Raw genomic sequence first — 12,777 nt, forward strand, 5'->3', positions numbered from 1 at the left:
AGCTGGAGGCTTAGAACGTGGTCGTCTCTGTTGCTGCCTCACAAGCTGTAGACTCAGATCATGGAATCTGTTGTTGTCTCTCTGGATGGACCAGAGGCTCAGAACGGTGTTGTATCTGTTAATATCTGTCCCCGTGCAGGACAGACTCAGAACGGTGTATCTGTTGTGTCTTTCCTCGTGCAGGACAGACTCAGAACAATATCTGTTATGTCTCACCCGATGGGAGACTCAGAACAAGGAGTGTCGGTAGAAAGGGTACCTTTATCCCTTTCCGATGAGGAGGAGATTGCATTTTGGCGCTTCTCCATTCGAGTGCTGTGATTGGCTGCTGGCATCAGAGGGGACACACAGAGTGTGGCCCACCCTTCTCTCCCCTGTGGAACTCATTTGCATAAAGCACAAAGTTGGAAGTCTTTACAGTGTCTTTAAAGTTTACCAATGCATTTCTCACTTTCCAAACCACCACCAGAATACCTTTGGCAATATTCTAAACAAATAGAGACTAAACATGATGGAAAAAGATTGAACTGTCATTCAGTTGTACATTAACAGCTGTATTTGTATCAGATGTTGCACTACAAATGGCTGTCACTGAGAATACTTATGTCTGTGAATAAGTATGAAATGGATGTGTAATTTGCATCAGTTCTAAGGTTTTCAAACATAGTTTAGAATGGATTCGGATGGATCTTTGTGATCTCTCTTTGTTTCACCCATTGCTGCTGTTTGTTTGTGTTAGGCCACCAAGATCCAATCAAAATGTAGCAAACGTTTGTCCGCTGTTACGGACAGAGAGGGGCCTGGCCATAAACTGGGCCCTAGAATGTGCTGTTCACTACATTTGGAATAAGATTGCATTTGTGGATGTTTGGTGGAATTTATCTATTGAAAATATAACATTTTAACTAATTTTGTTTCTGAATGAATCAGTATTTTCTGTGAAATTAATGAACGATTCAGTTGATTGAATGACTCAATCGCTGAAAAAAACGTACTAACATAGTACTCCTACTACAGTATTTATCTTTCTATGGCAAATAGAAATTGTAAGAATAGATTGCAGGGACATTTTCCGAATTCAGCAAATGACTCACTTATAAAGTTTGGTTATATTATATTAGAATGATTTATTATAATCGGGTCATTGACAAATAAGGTTTTTAAAAGTGTAAAAAAACATAATGGAGCTATAATTAATTTTGAAGTTTTATTAAGTGTTAACAATGAGATTGTGTTTTTATAATCGATAAACACTGCTTTCGTCATTTTTTACAAGATGGACAAAATTTGTCACCAAAAGTCATTTCGGTTTTACCAAATGACACTTTTGGTTATACCGAATGACGATATTTTCAAACAATGCTGACAGGCTGATATCTAGCTAGCTAGAAAAAGGACAATCAAACATTTTGGGCCCTATAATACACCCGACGCAATGCAACGTAAGGCGCAGGGCAAGTGTGTTTGCTAGTTTTCGTCCGGCGCCGTTCACGTTTTCCCGTTCAGCACCACGTCCTTAAATTAGTAAATGCATTTGCACCAGTTAGTGCGCCCATGGGCGTGCTGGTCTAAAAAAAGAGGTGTGTTCAGGCGCATTGCCGGTGCATTGCTATTTTAAGGAGCTGAAAATAGACTGCGCCATTGACCAACTCAAACCTGGTCTAAAGTCTAAAGTCAACGGCGCAATATTTTTTTGCGTTGGTAGAAACTGCACCTCTGGGCGCGTCCACAGTGCGCGTTGACTTTGCTTATTAAACATGCCAAATATTAAAAACAAAAGGATTACAGTGTAAAAGAATATTATTGTGTAGGCTACATAAATATAAAAATGTAATGATGAATAGTCATTATTAGAATTAGGCTACCTATTTTCAATTCAGCCTATTACTACTTATAACGGACACAATCACTGCTAATTCATCCCACGCCTTCTTCACCTCGGGAAGCTTTGGTGGATTCCTGCTTGTCCCGTAGATGATCTGCTCGCGCGCTTTAACTTCTCACACGAGCAGATCGGTTTCTTCGCTTGAAAAGCGTTCAGCTTTTCCGCCAACAAATTCCGGCATGTAAATAGCAATCCGCCATGGCGCGAGCGCATCTCGCTCTTAAAGGGAATGGGAGATGACACTCTGATTGGTTTATTGAACGGTACGCCCATTACTCATTAAGAGAATAGGGACAACCCATTTCAAAAATGTGCCCCGGCGCACGGACCGTTTTTCCGTCGTTAAAATAGCAAAAGTGGATTTGGACACGCCCTGAGTGCACCTGCGCCGTGCGCTTTACACTTTGCGTTTAGATCGTTAAAATAGGGCCCTTTATATTTAGTACAAGTTTTTAAAATATTACAATATTTTACATGTTTTATAGCATTTGTACTGAATGACCTGAAGTTTCAGGACATGCGGATGAGCAAGTGAAAAAATTAATTTTTCAAATAGTTTCTTTGCTTCACGACCATGTGGTCCTTTGCAGGTGTCTGAATGATGTCACATCAGGTCACATGATACTGACCGCATGACTTGATCCAAAATGGTCCCTTTATATTGGTTACTCCGAATGACATCAATGAAATTCATTTTTCTGGACATTCTTTCTCATAACAAATCAACAACTTCTAATTTTAATACCATTTTGCACTTGTTGATATATGATGTTATAAAATCATACTATAATAAAAAATATATACATTTATTACATTTTAAGATATTGTAATCACAAATGAAATGGCTGTATTGGCCTTTAAACTGAATGATCTTTTGACACTTCAGATTCTTTAAAATACCTTTATATGTAGAAAAATATAATTAAAACCTTTTGGATTCAATACCTTACATACTTTGGATGTCATATCTTTGTTTTTTATTATTATTAAGGCCTTTGGACAAAAAAAAAAAAGACCGTTCACGTCATTGACCCAGTCCTATAATATATGATAAGATATTTTTTTAAACATTCACATTTAGTGCTTGTCTGGCATTTTAAAATTGAACATTGGTCTGGGGAGTCTGCTATGTATTTTCTACTGCACAAGAGGCGTGATCAACGAGCATTATTCACGCAATTGGATAGTCCTTCAACCAATCAGATCAACGATCCGGGTGACGTACTTTGCAGAGCGACGCGAAAACTCCAGACAGGTTTAGTTTGCATTGGTTTGTGTAGCATCAAAACTTGCCTTCGAAATCTTTTAAAACGGCATCGACAGCGGCATCAACTGGTTGCTGCGCTTCGGTGGCCGCCATGTTCAATGTAAACAAAAAGCTGCTTGCCGTCACTTCTCTATCGTCATCGTGTTATACCCGCCAATAGCGAGCTAGGTGGATAAGCCAGTCTGTGATTGATTCCCGCAAAAGTGTAACAGAAGCAGTAGAAATGAATGTACGGGTTTCCAGACTGAGTTGCCGGGCGAAATCAAATCGCCGGCAGATCAGGCTGGGTTTACCCAGTCTAATTTAGTGCTGTTTGCTGAACTCAATTAATGTTGCATTATTTAAATTAATCAGAATTTTGTATTTGTGATGTGTATTTGTATATGCTCTGATAATTTTCTATTGATCGTAGCAGCAGATATTCATCAAATGATGGAGAAATCCAGCATTTATCCAGACATACGGTGTAGTCAAATGCCATTTTGGTGTAGTCAAATCATCAGGTCTATGAATTGCAGTTGCCTGATTTGTTTAATTTCTTTACTTAATCTGCTTCTAACAATGCAGATGTCATGTGCCAATACATGCCGGCACAATTAATTCTGTGAATCTTGTGATGTTGTTTAGATATATTTAATAACTACTAGGGCTGGGTACCGAACTCGATACTTTTTAGGTACCGATCGAACTGCCTCGATACTACCGAGTATCGAAAAGTGTCTTGTCATTCGGTACCAAATTTCGGTACCTCAGAATGGAGCCGAGTAGAGGGGCGGAGAAATGCTTTCGCTGTCTCGTTGAGGAGCAAGTAACGTTGCGCTACATTATTATTTATATCTAAATATATAAAACTATACGCGCGAGAGAGACCCTATGTGCGAGAGGGCGAGTGAATCAACGGTTTCGTTTTCAGTTTATCTCCGAATGGACGGGTGAGAAACAGCTGTTTATGTGAGCAACCGGTTCACTACAGATAATACTGTTAACAGAAAACAAAAGTGTCGCACTGCCTGCAGAAACAGCGGAACGCGCAATGTTTTTTAGACTAGTTATGGACAGGTACAACACACAGCAGCTTTACATCAGCGTTCGTCCCTCAAGTCTATGGAAACACGCGACCGGTTCGTGACAGGCTCGTTCGCCTGCACGAGCACAGGCTCTGCCTCTGGCTCCAGAACGCAAACAATTCTGCTGAAAAAGGGGTATCAGCGTCCTCCTGATACTGCGGATAATCTGCGGGTCGGGCCAAGTAATACAAAAATAACATTCAAATGAATTGCGGGTGGATGAGAGATGAATCATTAATGGGTTGATTTTAATAAAGACACAGAACTCTTATTTCAACGAACTTGCGTCACTCTTACTTCCGCTTTGATCTTGTTAATAATAATTAATTTTTTGAAGAAGAACAATTGCTGAGTGATTTAAAAAGAACCTCACATACTGAATTTTTGCATTGAAAACTAAACTTTATTAAAACTATTTGCACTGATTTATTGTTTTGGGTAAATTTAGTTAATTTGTGCTTTTTTTATTCCCCGCAGTGGCTCAGGAGATGAGTCTTTGAGTCTGAAAAAAAGTCAACAAAATTAAAATATAAAACCAAATATTTTTTTTTTGAGGTTATGTAATCTGTTTAAACAGATTTTATAAAATTGGTATCGAAAAAGGTATCGTTTAGGTATCGGTATCGAAGTCAAGGTATCGGTATCGTCTCGGTATCGAAAATTTTTGAACGATACCCAGCCCTAATAACTACTATGTAACTGCTTCTCTGCTTTGGTTCAGAAGCAGGTTTTAACAACTTGTCATGTAGATGGCAATATATCTCTTGCATCATATCCCCCGTTTTTTTCACCTTACAAGTCTCTCTCTATCTCTTTCCTCTGTAACATGTTGTGTAGGTTGATATCTCCCATGAATAATAAATGATCAAGTCCTGATTGGTAATCCACTGATGACTCCATGAGCCACAGACCTTATGGATACATCATCTGTCCTCTGACACCCTCTCAATCCATTCATTCCATCCATCCATAATAAGAGATTATCATCTCCCAGTCTGTAATAGATTGAATGAATCACCAAAAACATCACCCCAACATCACTACCTCACTCTACAAGGTCTCTCTCTGTTCTCTCTCTCTCTCTCTCTCTCTCTCTCTCAAATCTGTCATGCTCTAAAATGAGCTCTTACACCCATGCCTGTGTTTTTTTTTTTTGGGGGGGGGGGGGTTTAGTTTGTGTCGTGGATGTTTCGAGAGCTATAGACAATCCAGGCTAATGATTTGCTTTGATGTTTTAGAAGTTATAAAATTCTCACTGCAGAGCAATGATTCATTTCTGGTTATTTCTCTTTATCAGTATTTTGCAGCCTGACATGGGAAAAAAGTCAAAATACAAAACCACAGTGAAGAAGAAGACTCTAAACCCAGAGTTTAACGAGGTCAGCTATTCCCATTAAAGGTGTGGTCACACAAAGCTGTACAATTATTCGAGATTGTCGAAATTAATTAATCATGAAAAAAAGCTGATTTCTTTCCATTTAAGTATACTTCTGATGAACCAAAATATTTTAAAATACATATTTTTTAATATTTTTGCAGCATTGTAACCAGTCACAGGCAAATGCAGTGAGGCATTTAAATCTAATAGATTCTGTAGGTCTTATGAGCAAGTTTAAATTAGTCTTGATTTTTCTTTTTAATCAAAATGAAGAATCACAATTAAAATATCAGGGGGAAATACTTAATAATTAGGATATTGTCATAGTCATGCAGGCCTTTAGTCACTTTGGTCTTTCTGTTCTATTCAATTACATTCATATTCATGTGAACGTGGGTGAGTGGAAACACAAGTACAAGTTTCTTTATGGCTGCATACCAAATTCAAGTTTGATGAACTTTGACCTATGAATTTGTTTAGTCACAGATTGATCTCTTGACTCAAAACGAAGAATAAAAAACTTCAGCATGGTTTGCAATTTTGTGGAAAGAGTAAAGTAGCTTGTATATATGACCATTTGTAATTTATTATTTTTGTTACTTAGAATTTTATGATTTATTTAAAAAATGGAAGCCCTAGAATGTGGCATCATAATTTTTCATGCTCAAAGCTGAATGTGACCACACCTTAACTAAATGTGAATACAAATGTTGTTTGTTTTCCTCTGCCAAAACTGATAACTGTCCTCTACAACCTAGGAGTTTAGCTATGAAGTCCCACATGATCAGCTCGCCAAGAAAACCCTGGAGATCTCAGTCTGGGATTATGACCTGGGCATGAGCAATGATTTCATAGGTGAGTTTTACAAGCAAGAATATGTGTTTCCATTGAAGTCTTTGAGGTAAAGCATTTCACTAAATGTTAAAATACACACTGTTTCAAAATTCAAAGTTTTAAAGCCACAAATCGTTGACTTAAGTAGACCAGAAGAAAAGAATGAAGTAAACAACTTTACCATTCAAATAACACCTTTTTATATGAAAGAATATACACAGATCAGGCATAAGATTATGACCACTGACAGGTGAAGTGAATAACACTGATTATCTCTTCATCACAGCACCTGTTAGTGGGTGGGATATATTAGGCAGCAAGTGATCATTTTGTCCTCAAAGTTTATCTGTTAGAAGCAAGAAAAATGGGCAAGTGTAAGGATTTGGGCGAGTTTGACTAGGGCCAAATTGTGGGTCAAATCATCTCCAAAACTGCAGCTCTTGTGGGGTGTTCCCAGTCTGCAGTGGTCAGTATCTATCAAAAGTGGTCCAAGGAAGGAACAGTGGTGAACCGGCGACAGGGTCATGGGAGGCCAAAGCTCATTGATGTACGTGGGGAGTGAAGGCTGGCCCATGTGATCTGATCCAACAGACGAGCTACTGTAGCTCAAATTGCTCAAGAAGTTAATGCTGGTTCTGATATAAAGGTGTCAGAATAGACAGTGCATCGGAGTTTGTTGCATATGGGGCTGCAGACCAGTCAGGGTGCCCATGCTGACCCCTGTCCACCACCGAAAGCACCAACAGTGAGCATCAGAACTGGACCACGGAGCAATGGAAGAAGGTGGCCTGGTCTGATGAATCACATTTTCTTTTACATCACATGGATGGCCAGGTGCGTGTACGTTGCTTACCTGGGGAACACATGGCACCAGGGTGCACTGTGGGAAGAAGGCAAGCCGGCGGTGGCAGTGTGATGCTTTAGGCAATGTTCTGCTGGAAAACCTTGGGTCCTGCCATCCATGTGGATGTTACTTTGACACGTACCACCTACCTAAGCATTGTTGCAGACCATGTACACCCTTTCATGGAAACAGTACTGCCTGGTGTCGACTCTTTCAGCAGGATAATGCGCCCTGCCACAAAGCAAAAATGGTTCAGGAATGGTTTGAGGAGCACAACAACGAGTTTGAGGTGTTTACTTGGCCTCCAATTTCCCCAGATCTCAATCCAATCGAGCATCTGTGGGATGTGCAGAACAAACAAGTCTGATCCATGGAGGCCCCACCTCATAACTTACAGGACTTGAAGGATCTGCTGCTAACATCTTGGTGCCAGATAACACAGCACACCTTCAGGGGTCTAGTGGAGTCCATGCCTTGACGGGTCAGGGCTGTTTTGGCAGCAAAAGGGGGACCAACACAATATTAGGAAGGTGGTCATAATGTTAATGCCTGATGCCGGTTTAAGTTCACCTTAAAAGTTATGTTGTATTTCCTATACTAGTTATATTTTCTGTATTTACACTATATGATATACTGGTTTGTAATTTATATACTGTAATATACACACGCATACAACTTTGCACCAAAATGAGGGGGGGGGGGGGGTTGTATTATTTATAATATATATATATATATTATATGCAGTATTGTAAATGCAAACTGAGCAGAATGTTGTCAGAATGTCACAGATGCTATGGACGGAGCCCAACTTATTTTGACATGGATGCTGCTTTTTTGATGCTTTGCTCTTCTAGAAATGAATGTCACAGCTTGTATGTCTCATAAGAATTTTTTTTTTTATTATTATTTAAAGAGATAGCTCACCCAAAAATTTGCTCACCCTCATGCCATTCCAAACCAAAATTTTCTTCTCTGGAGCATCAGCAGGAGTTTAACAGGAATGTCCACTTTCCATACAATGAAAGTGGATGGGGGACCAGGACTGTCAAGCTACAAAAAAAAAAGGATCACAAAAGGATCATAAAAGTAGTCCAATATGAACCATACGATAGCTTTGTGTGAGGAACAGACTGAATTGTAAGCTATTAATCACTGAAGGTGTCGCTTGACAGCTGTGATCAGTGTTCACTTTTAATGAAAGAGCAGCTCAGACATTCTGCTATAAATTGCTGCTTTTGTGCTCCACAAATACAGGTTTCGTAATACATGTGGGTGAGTAAATGATGACAGAATTTTCAATTTTGGCTGAGCTATCCCTTAATGAAAAGAAACAGAGGAAGAGTCAATAACAGAAAAGCTCTTGAGCTTTGTGCAGTGACATGTTTATTTATGATTGAATGACATGTGCACTCTGTAACGATCGGGACAGTGAGAGTAATTGATGTCAGTGTTACTGATTTAGAGGGGGTGGCTGAAGAACAAATGGGGGGGATCAACAGAGAAGTGTGAAGAAATAAAGGGATGTGAATGAATAGAGGTTTGCAGGAGACATCCAGGCATGAAGGCACATAAAGGACGCAGGTCTCGGATTGACATGTGCAATGAAGCTTGGATCTTATTTAACATTTTCTTGGATCTTTTCAACACTTATTTTTCACCCACTCCTGTCTATTTCCTTTCTTTTTCTTTCATTCCCCGTGGCGGGGATGTCATGCGTAGGGTTCATTTGTCATGGCTTGCTCGTGGCCATGAACATGTGGTACTGATGCGAGGTGTGTGTGTGTTTGTGTAGGAGTGATCGAAGCGGGGCAAAATCTCAGTACGTGAGGGGCCTGATGAAATGAAACGCAGCGTGTGTCCACAGACACACTCGCATGCAATTTCATTATTCAGAGCAAGTTCAGGTATTTGACTTGGAGACACGCTGAAGTGTCTAGAACAAAGGTACTCAACTTCAGAAGACAAGAGAGCCACGGTCAAACTGCAACAGATGCAAAGCATATACAGTATATATATCTATATGTTTACAGGGCTTTATGCTTCTTTTTCTCAAGGAGCACATGTGCTGACTTGAAAGTTTTAGAAGCTCATTAAAAAATTTGATGCGATAAAAAAGGTGTCAAATAATGTGTTTTTCTATGGAGCCCCTAAAGGGACATAGTGAAGTAAAAAAAAAAAAACTGAGATGGAGGAAAAATTATTTGTCAATGCTTTTGCGTTCTTTTGCAGATGTTTTGTTCTTGAGTAGTTGAAACATTTCTCAGGGGAACACAAAACATTTGCGAGAGAATGCAAAAGCATTGACTTAATATTTTTCCTCTCATCTCAGATTATTTTTGCCCATCACCATGCACTGTATTTTTCCTTAATAGAGAGAAACAAGGATATTCACAAAAAAAATGAATATATAAAGTACACTAGGACTCAAAATATTTCTGCTTTAAACTGTTAAATAATGTTCCTAGTCTTTCCTTCCTTTGACAGGGCAGCCCAGACAGAACCTATGGTTACGTTGAATTATTTGCCGGATAAAGTTTATTAAAGCTGCAGTCTGTAACTTTTTTTTTTTGTTAAAAATTATTCAAAATCAATTTTTGAGCAAGTACATAACCAGCCAGTGTTCAAAACTACCTCCTTACCTTAGCCCGATTCACACGGTAAGCTGGTAATAATGTTTTATAATTCGAGTGGTGCTGGTATGTTTCCGTGGGAAATTCAAGCATGCCGCTGTTACATCACATCTGTTTACATAAAGAAAGAGTCCCAGCTAGTAGGCTATATGACATGTGAGGATGCTGCAGGTCGAGGATCAATTATTAGCTTGTTCTCACAGCATCTGGAATAATTAAATTTAGCATTTTGATGGCGGATTGTATGGTATGACAATTAGAGATTAGGCTGTACAGAAACTGAAATCTACAGGTAACGCTGATACACACTAAATACACATAGTCACGCAATGCTGATGTTTTTAACAATAATTTGAGAAAGTATAACAATGGTTTGATGTAATATGAGCTAAGCGATCGTTAGATTTTAATCACCATTGGCAGCGCGATTTATTGTAATGCTTTTTTCTCATTTGGTTGGAACAAAAGATTTGTTACTTGATCACATGACATTTTCTGGTGGAAATTCTTATTTTGGAATACTTCCAAGACAACAATCTGTGATTCCGAAGTACCTTTACAGTATCCACTGTTACATGTAAAGATGATAATTCTGCAAATAACTGCAATTGCAGGTTTCAAACAGAGACAAAGAGGCAAAACTTACAGACTGCAGCTTTAAGTAACCAAAATACCAATAATAACCAGAAAAAAACTTTTAGTATCATTGATACTATTAAACTATACTATAAGATTTATATTGTCTGTTTTCACTGTAATTTTAGACCGTTTTTTTGTCAATTTGTGATTTTTTTTTTTTTTTTTTTTACAATATGTCCATATATTTATTAATTTTAGTTTATTTAATTTGAGTTATTTTAGTACTTCCAAGTTAAACTAAATGACAATGAGAAATGTTGGTAACTAGCTTAAATAAAATTTAATTTATATTTTATTTCAGTTACTCGAATTTTTTTTTTTTTTTTTTTTTTTTAGTTAAAGAGGATGGATGGATGGATGGATGGATGGATGGATGGATGGATAAACAGTGACAGTATAGAAAATGTCTGTTTAAAATCAATTTTCTTTTGAACTTACTTTTTGAACTTTTTTAGCATTATTCATCAAATTTTCACAAAAATATTAAGCAGAAAAATCTGTTTTCAACATTGATGATAACCCACCCCCAACCAAGTGGGGTTTTTCATGATCATGCTGCCCTGCAATTTATTATTTGGTATCTTATTGTTCTCTCTCTCTTACTTTCTCTTTCTCAGGTGGAGTTGAATTGGGGATTAACGCAAAAGGAGATAGACTGAAACACTGGTTCGAGTGTCTAAAATACAAAGGAAAGAAAGTGGAGTACTGGCACACACTGACACAGCAAGGAGCCCCAAGCAGCGACTAACACTCAGACAAGCAGACAATTCTCTGATAAGTAATACAAAAACAATGAAGTAATAATGATAAAGAAATGCAATAATGCTCAGACTGATGGTGATGATAATGACGTTCAATATTAACGCGTGAGAAAAAGCATAATAATCTATTGTACAGCTAAGTGTCACATTCTTTTGTGATGAGAAAGAAGCAAGTGTGATCACAAGCCCGGATTGTGACGCACAAAGAATCGACCCCTTTTTCTGGTCTATACGTCACATATGTGAAATCGTACTGTGTTGTGACTATGCCACAGGAGCTCATGCCATATTATAGTGTTATTGTTTATTACATGTTAAACGTGTAATAGCATCCTGGTGTTTGTTACAGTTGGTGGTGCCGTAATTTTGCACACTGTCAAAGCACAACACATCCAGCTGACTGTAAATGTCTGTGTGTACCTATGTATTTACATTTTGTGATTTGTTACGTATGAAAGTTTACAGTCTCTTCCAGCCCGCCAAAAACATGATGCACGGGAAAAGCACAAGGGAGGGTGTGCAAAGGAACTTTAATGCAATGAAAGAAAATCTCTGGATTTAAACATTCACTCAAGAACTGCCGTCTGTCACTCCGAGCAGAACTAAACGACAGTCACCTCAATGATCTGCACAACGTGAATGTGTGCGCCTGTACGTGTGTGTGTGTGAATGTCCCCGTCTATGTTTTTGTCTTTGTACGTATCTCTGTTGAATGTCTGTACAGTCTCCTACAAAAAAAAAAAAACAACAGCTGATGCACATTGACAGTCTTTCTCGCTTTCTCTCCGGCGCCCTCTACTGGTTTAGAGGTCTATCCGCCAGGACATTTCCAGTACGGAGGGTGAATCGCCTCTGGCAGGCCTCATGCACAACTGCACGCCCCATTAGGGGTTAAATTAGCAATCAAACAAAGCCTTTGAAGGACAGACTACCTGTCGAAGGACATCTACAACACAAAAACAGAGTTGGACACACTTGCTCCTGACAATGTGTTGCCATCAGCTCTGTGAAATGATGCACCATGCGTGGGAATTTCGGCTATAATTGTATCCGTTTGATTGCATTTATTAGATTCAAATCATTTACCACCTACCTGAACCTACTTTTCATCTGATCTTGACATTTAATTGCACAACAACTTATTGTTAACCCCGTCCTTCTGTGGCTCCCGCCGCCATTCCTGACCTGGAGTTTTGTTGTTTTTTTGTTTGTTTAACAAGTGGGTTATCAAATGAATGGCCTAAACGGTGTATAATTATCAAATGCTATTATAAGCAGCTGCATGCTAATTGAATGTCACATATGCTTTGATGGACCACCGATCTGCAGTGCTTATGTTTGTCCTAATATCCATCATCGGCCCCATCTAAGGGTATTTGTTTTTGCTCAGTGAACTGGGACAATCCAGGCTAGCTTTGATGAAACAGCATGGCATTTAGATAATGGACTGGCACCACCTGCCAGCCAAGATG

The 12,777-nt window shown here is 38.7% G+C and overlaps 1 protein-coding gene across 1 annotated transcript in view; it reads left to right on the forward strand.

Moving 5' to 3' along the window:
• doc2g (double C2-like domains, gamma) overlaps positions 1-11,911 on the forward strand; it is a 55,430-nt gene extending 43,519 nt beyond the window's left edge. The window contains exons 9-11 of the mRNA XM_067393557.1: positions 5,517-5,598; positions 6,356-6,452; positions 11,162-11,911. Coding sequence (XP_067249658.1) covers positions 5,517-5,598; positions 6,356-6,452; positions 11,162-11,292 — 310 coding nt within the window. The 3' untranslated portion in view covers positions 11,293-11,911. The remainder of the gene's footprint in view (positions 1-5,516; positions 5,599-6,355; positions 6,453-11,161) is intronic.
• Positions 11,912-12,777: the final 866 nt, after the last annotated feature.

This window comes from Chanodichthys erythropterus, chromosome 9 (assembly GCF_024489055.1).
Source record: "Chanodichthys erythropterus isolate Z2021 chromosome 9, ASM2448905v1, whole genome shotgun sequence".
NCBI lineage: Eukaryota > Metazoa > Chordata > Actinopteri > Cypriniformes > Xenocyprididae > Chanodichthys > Chanodichthys erythropterus.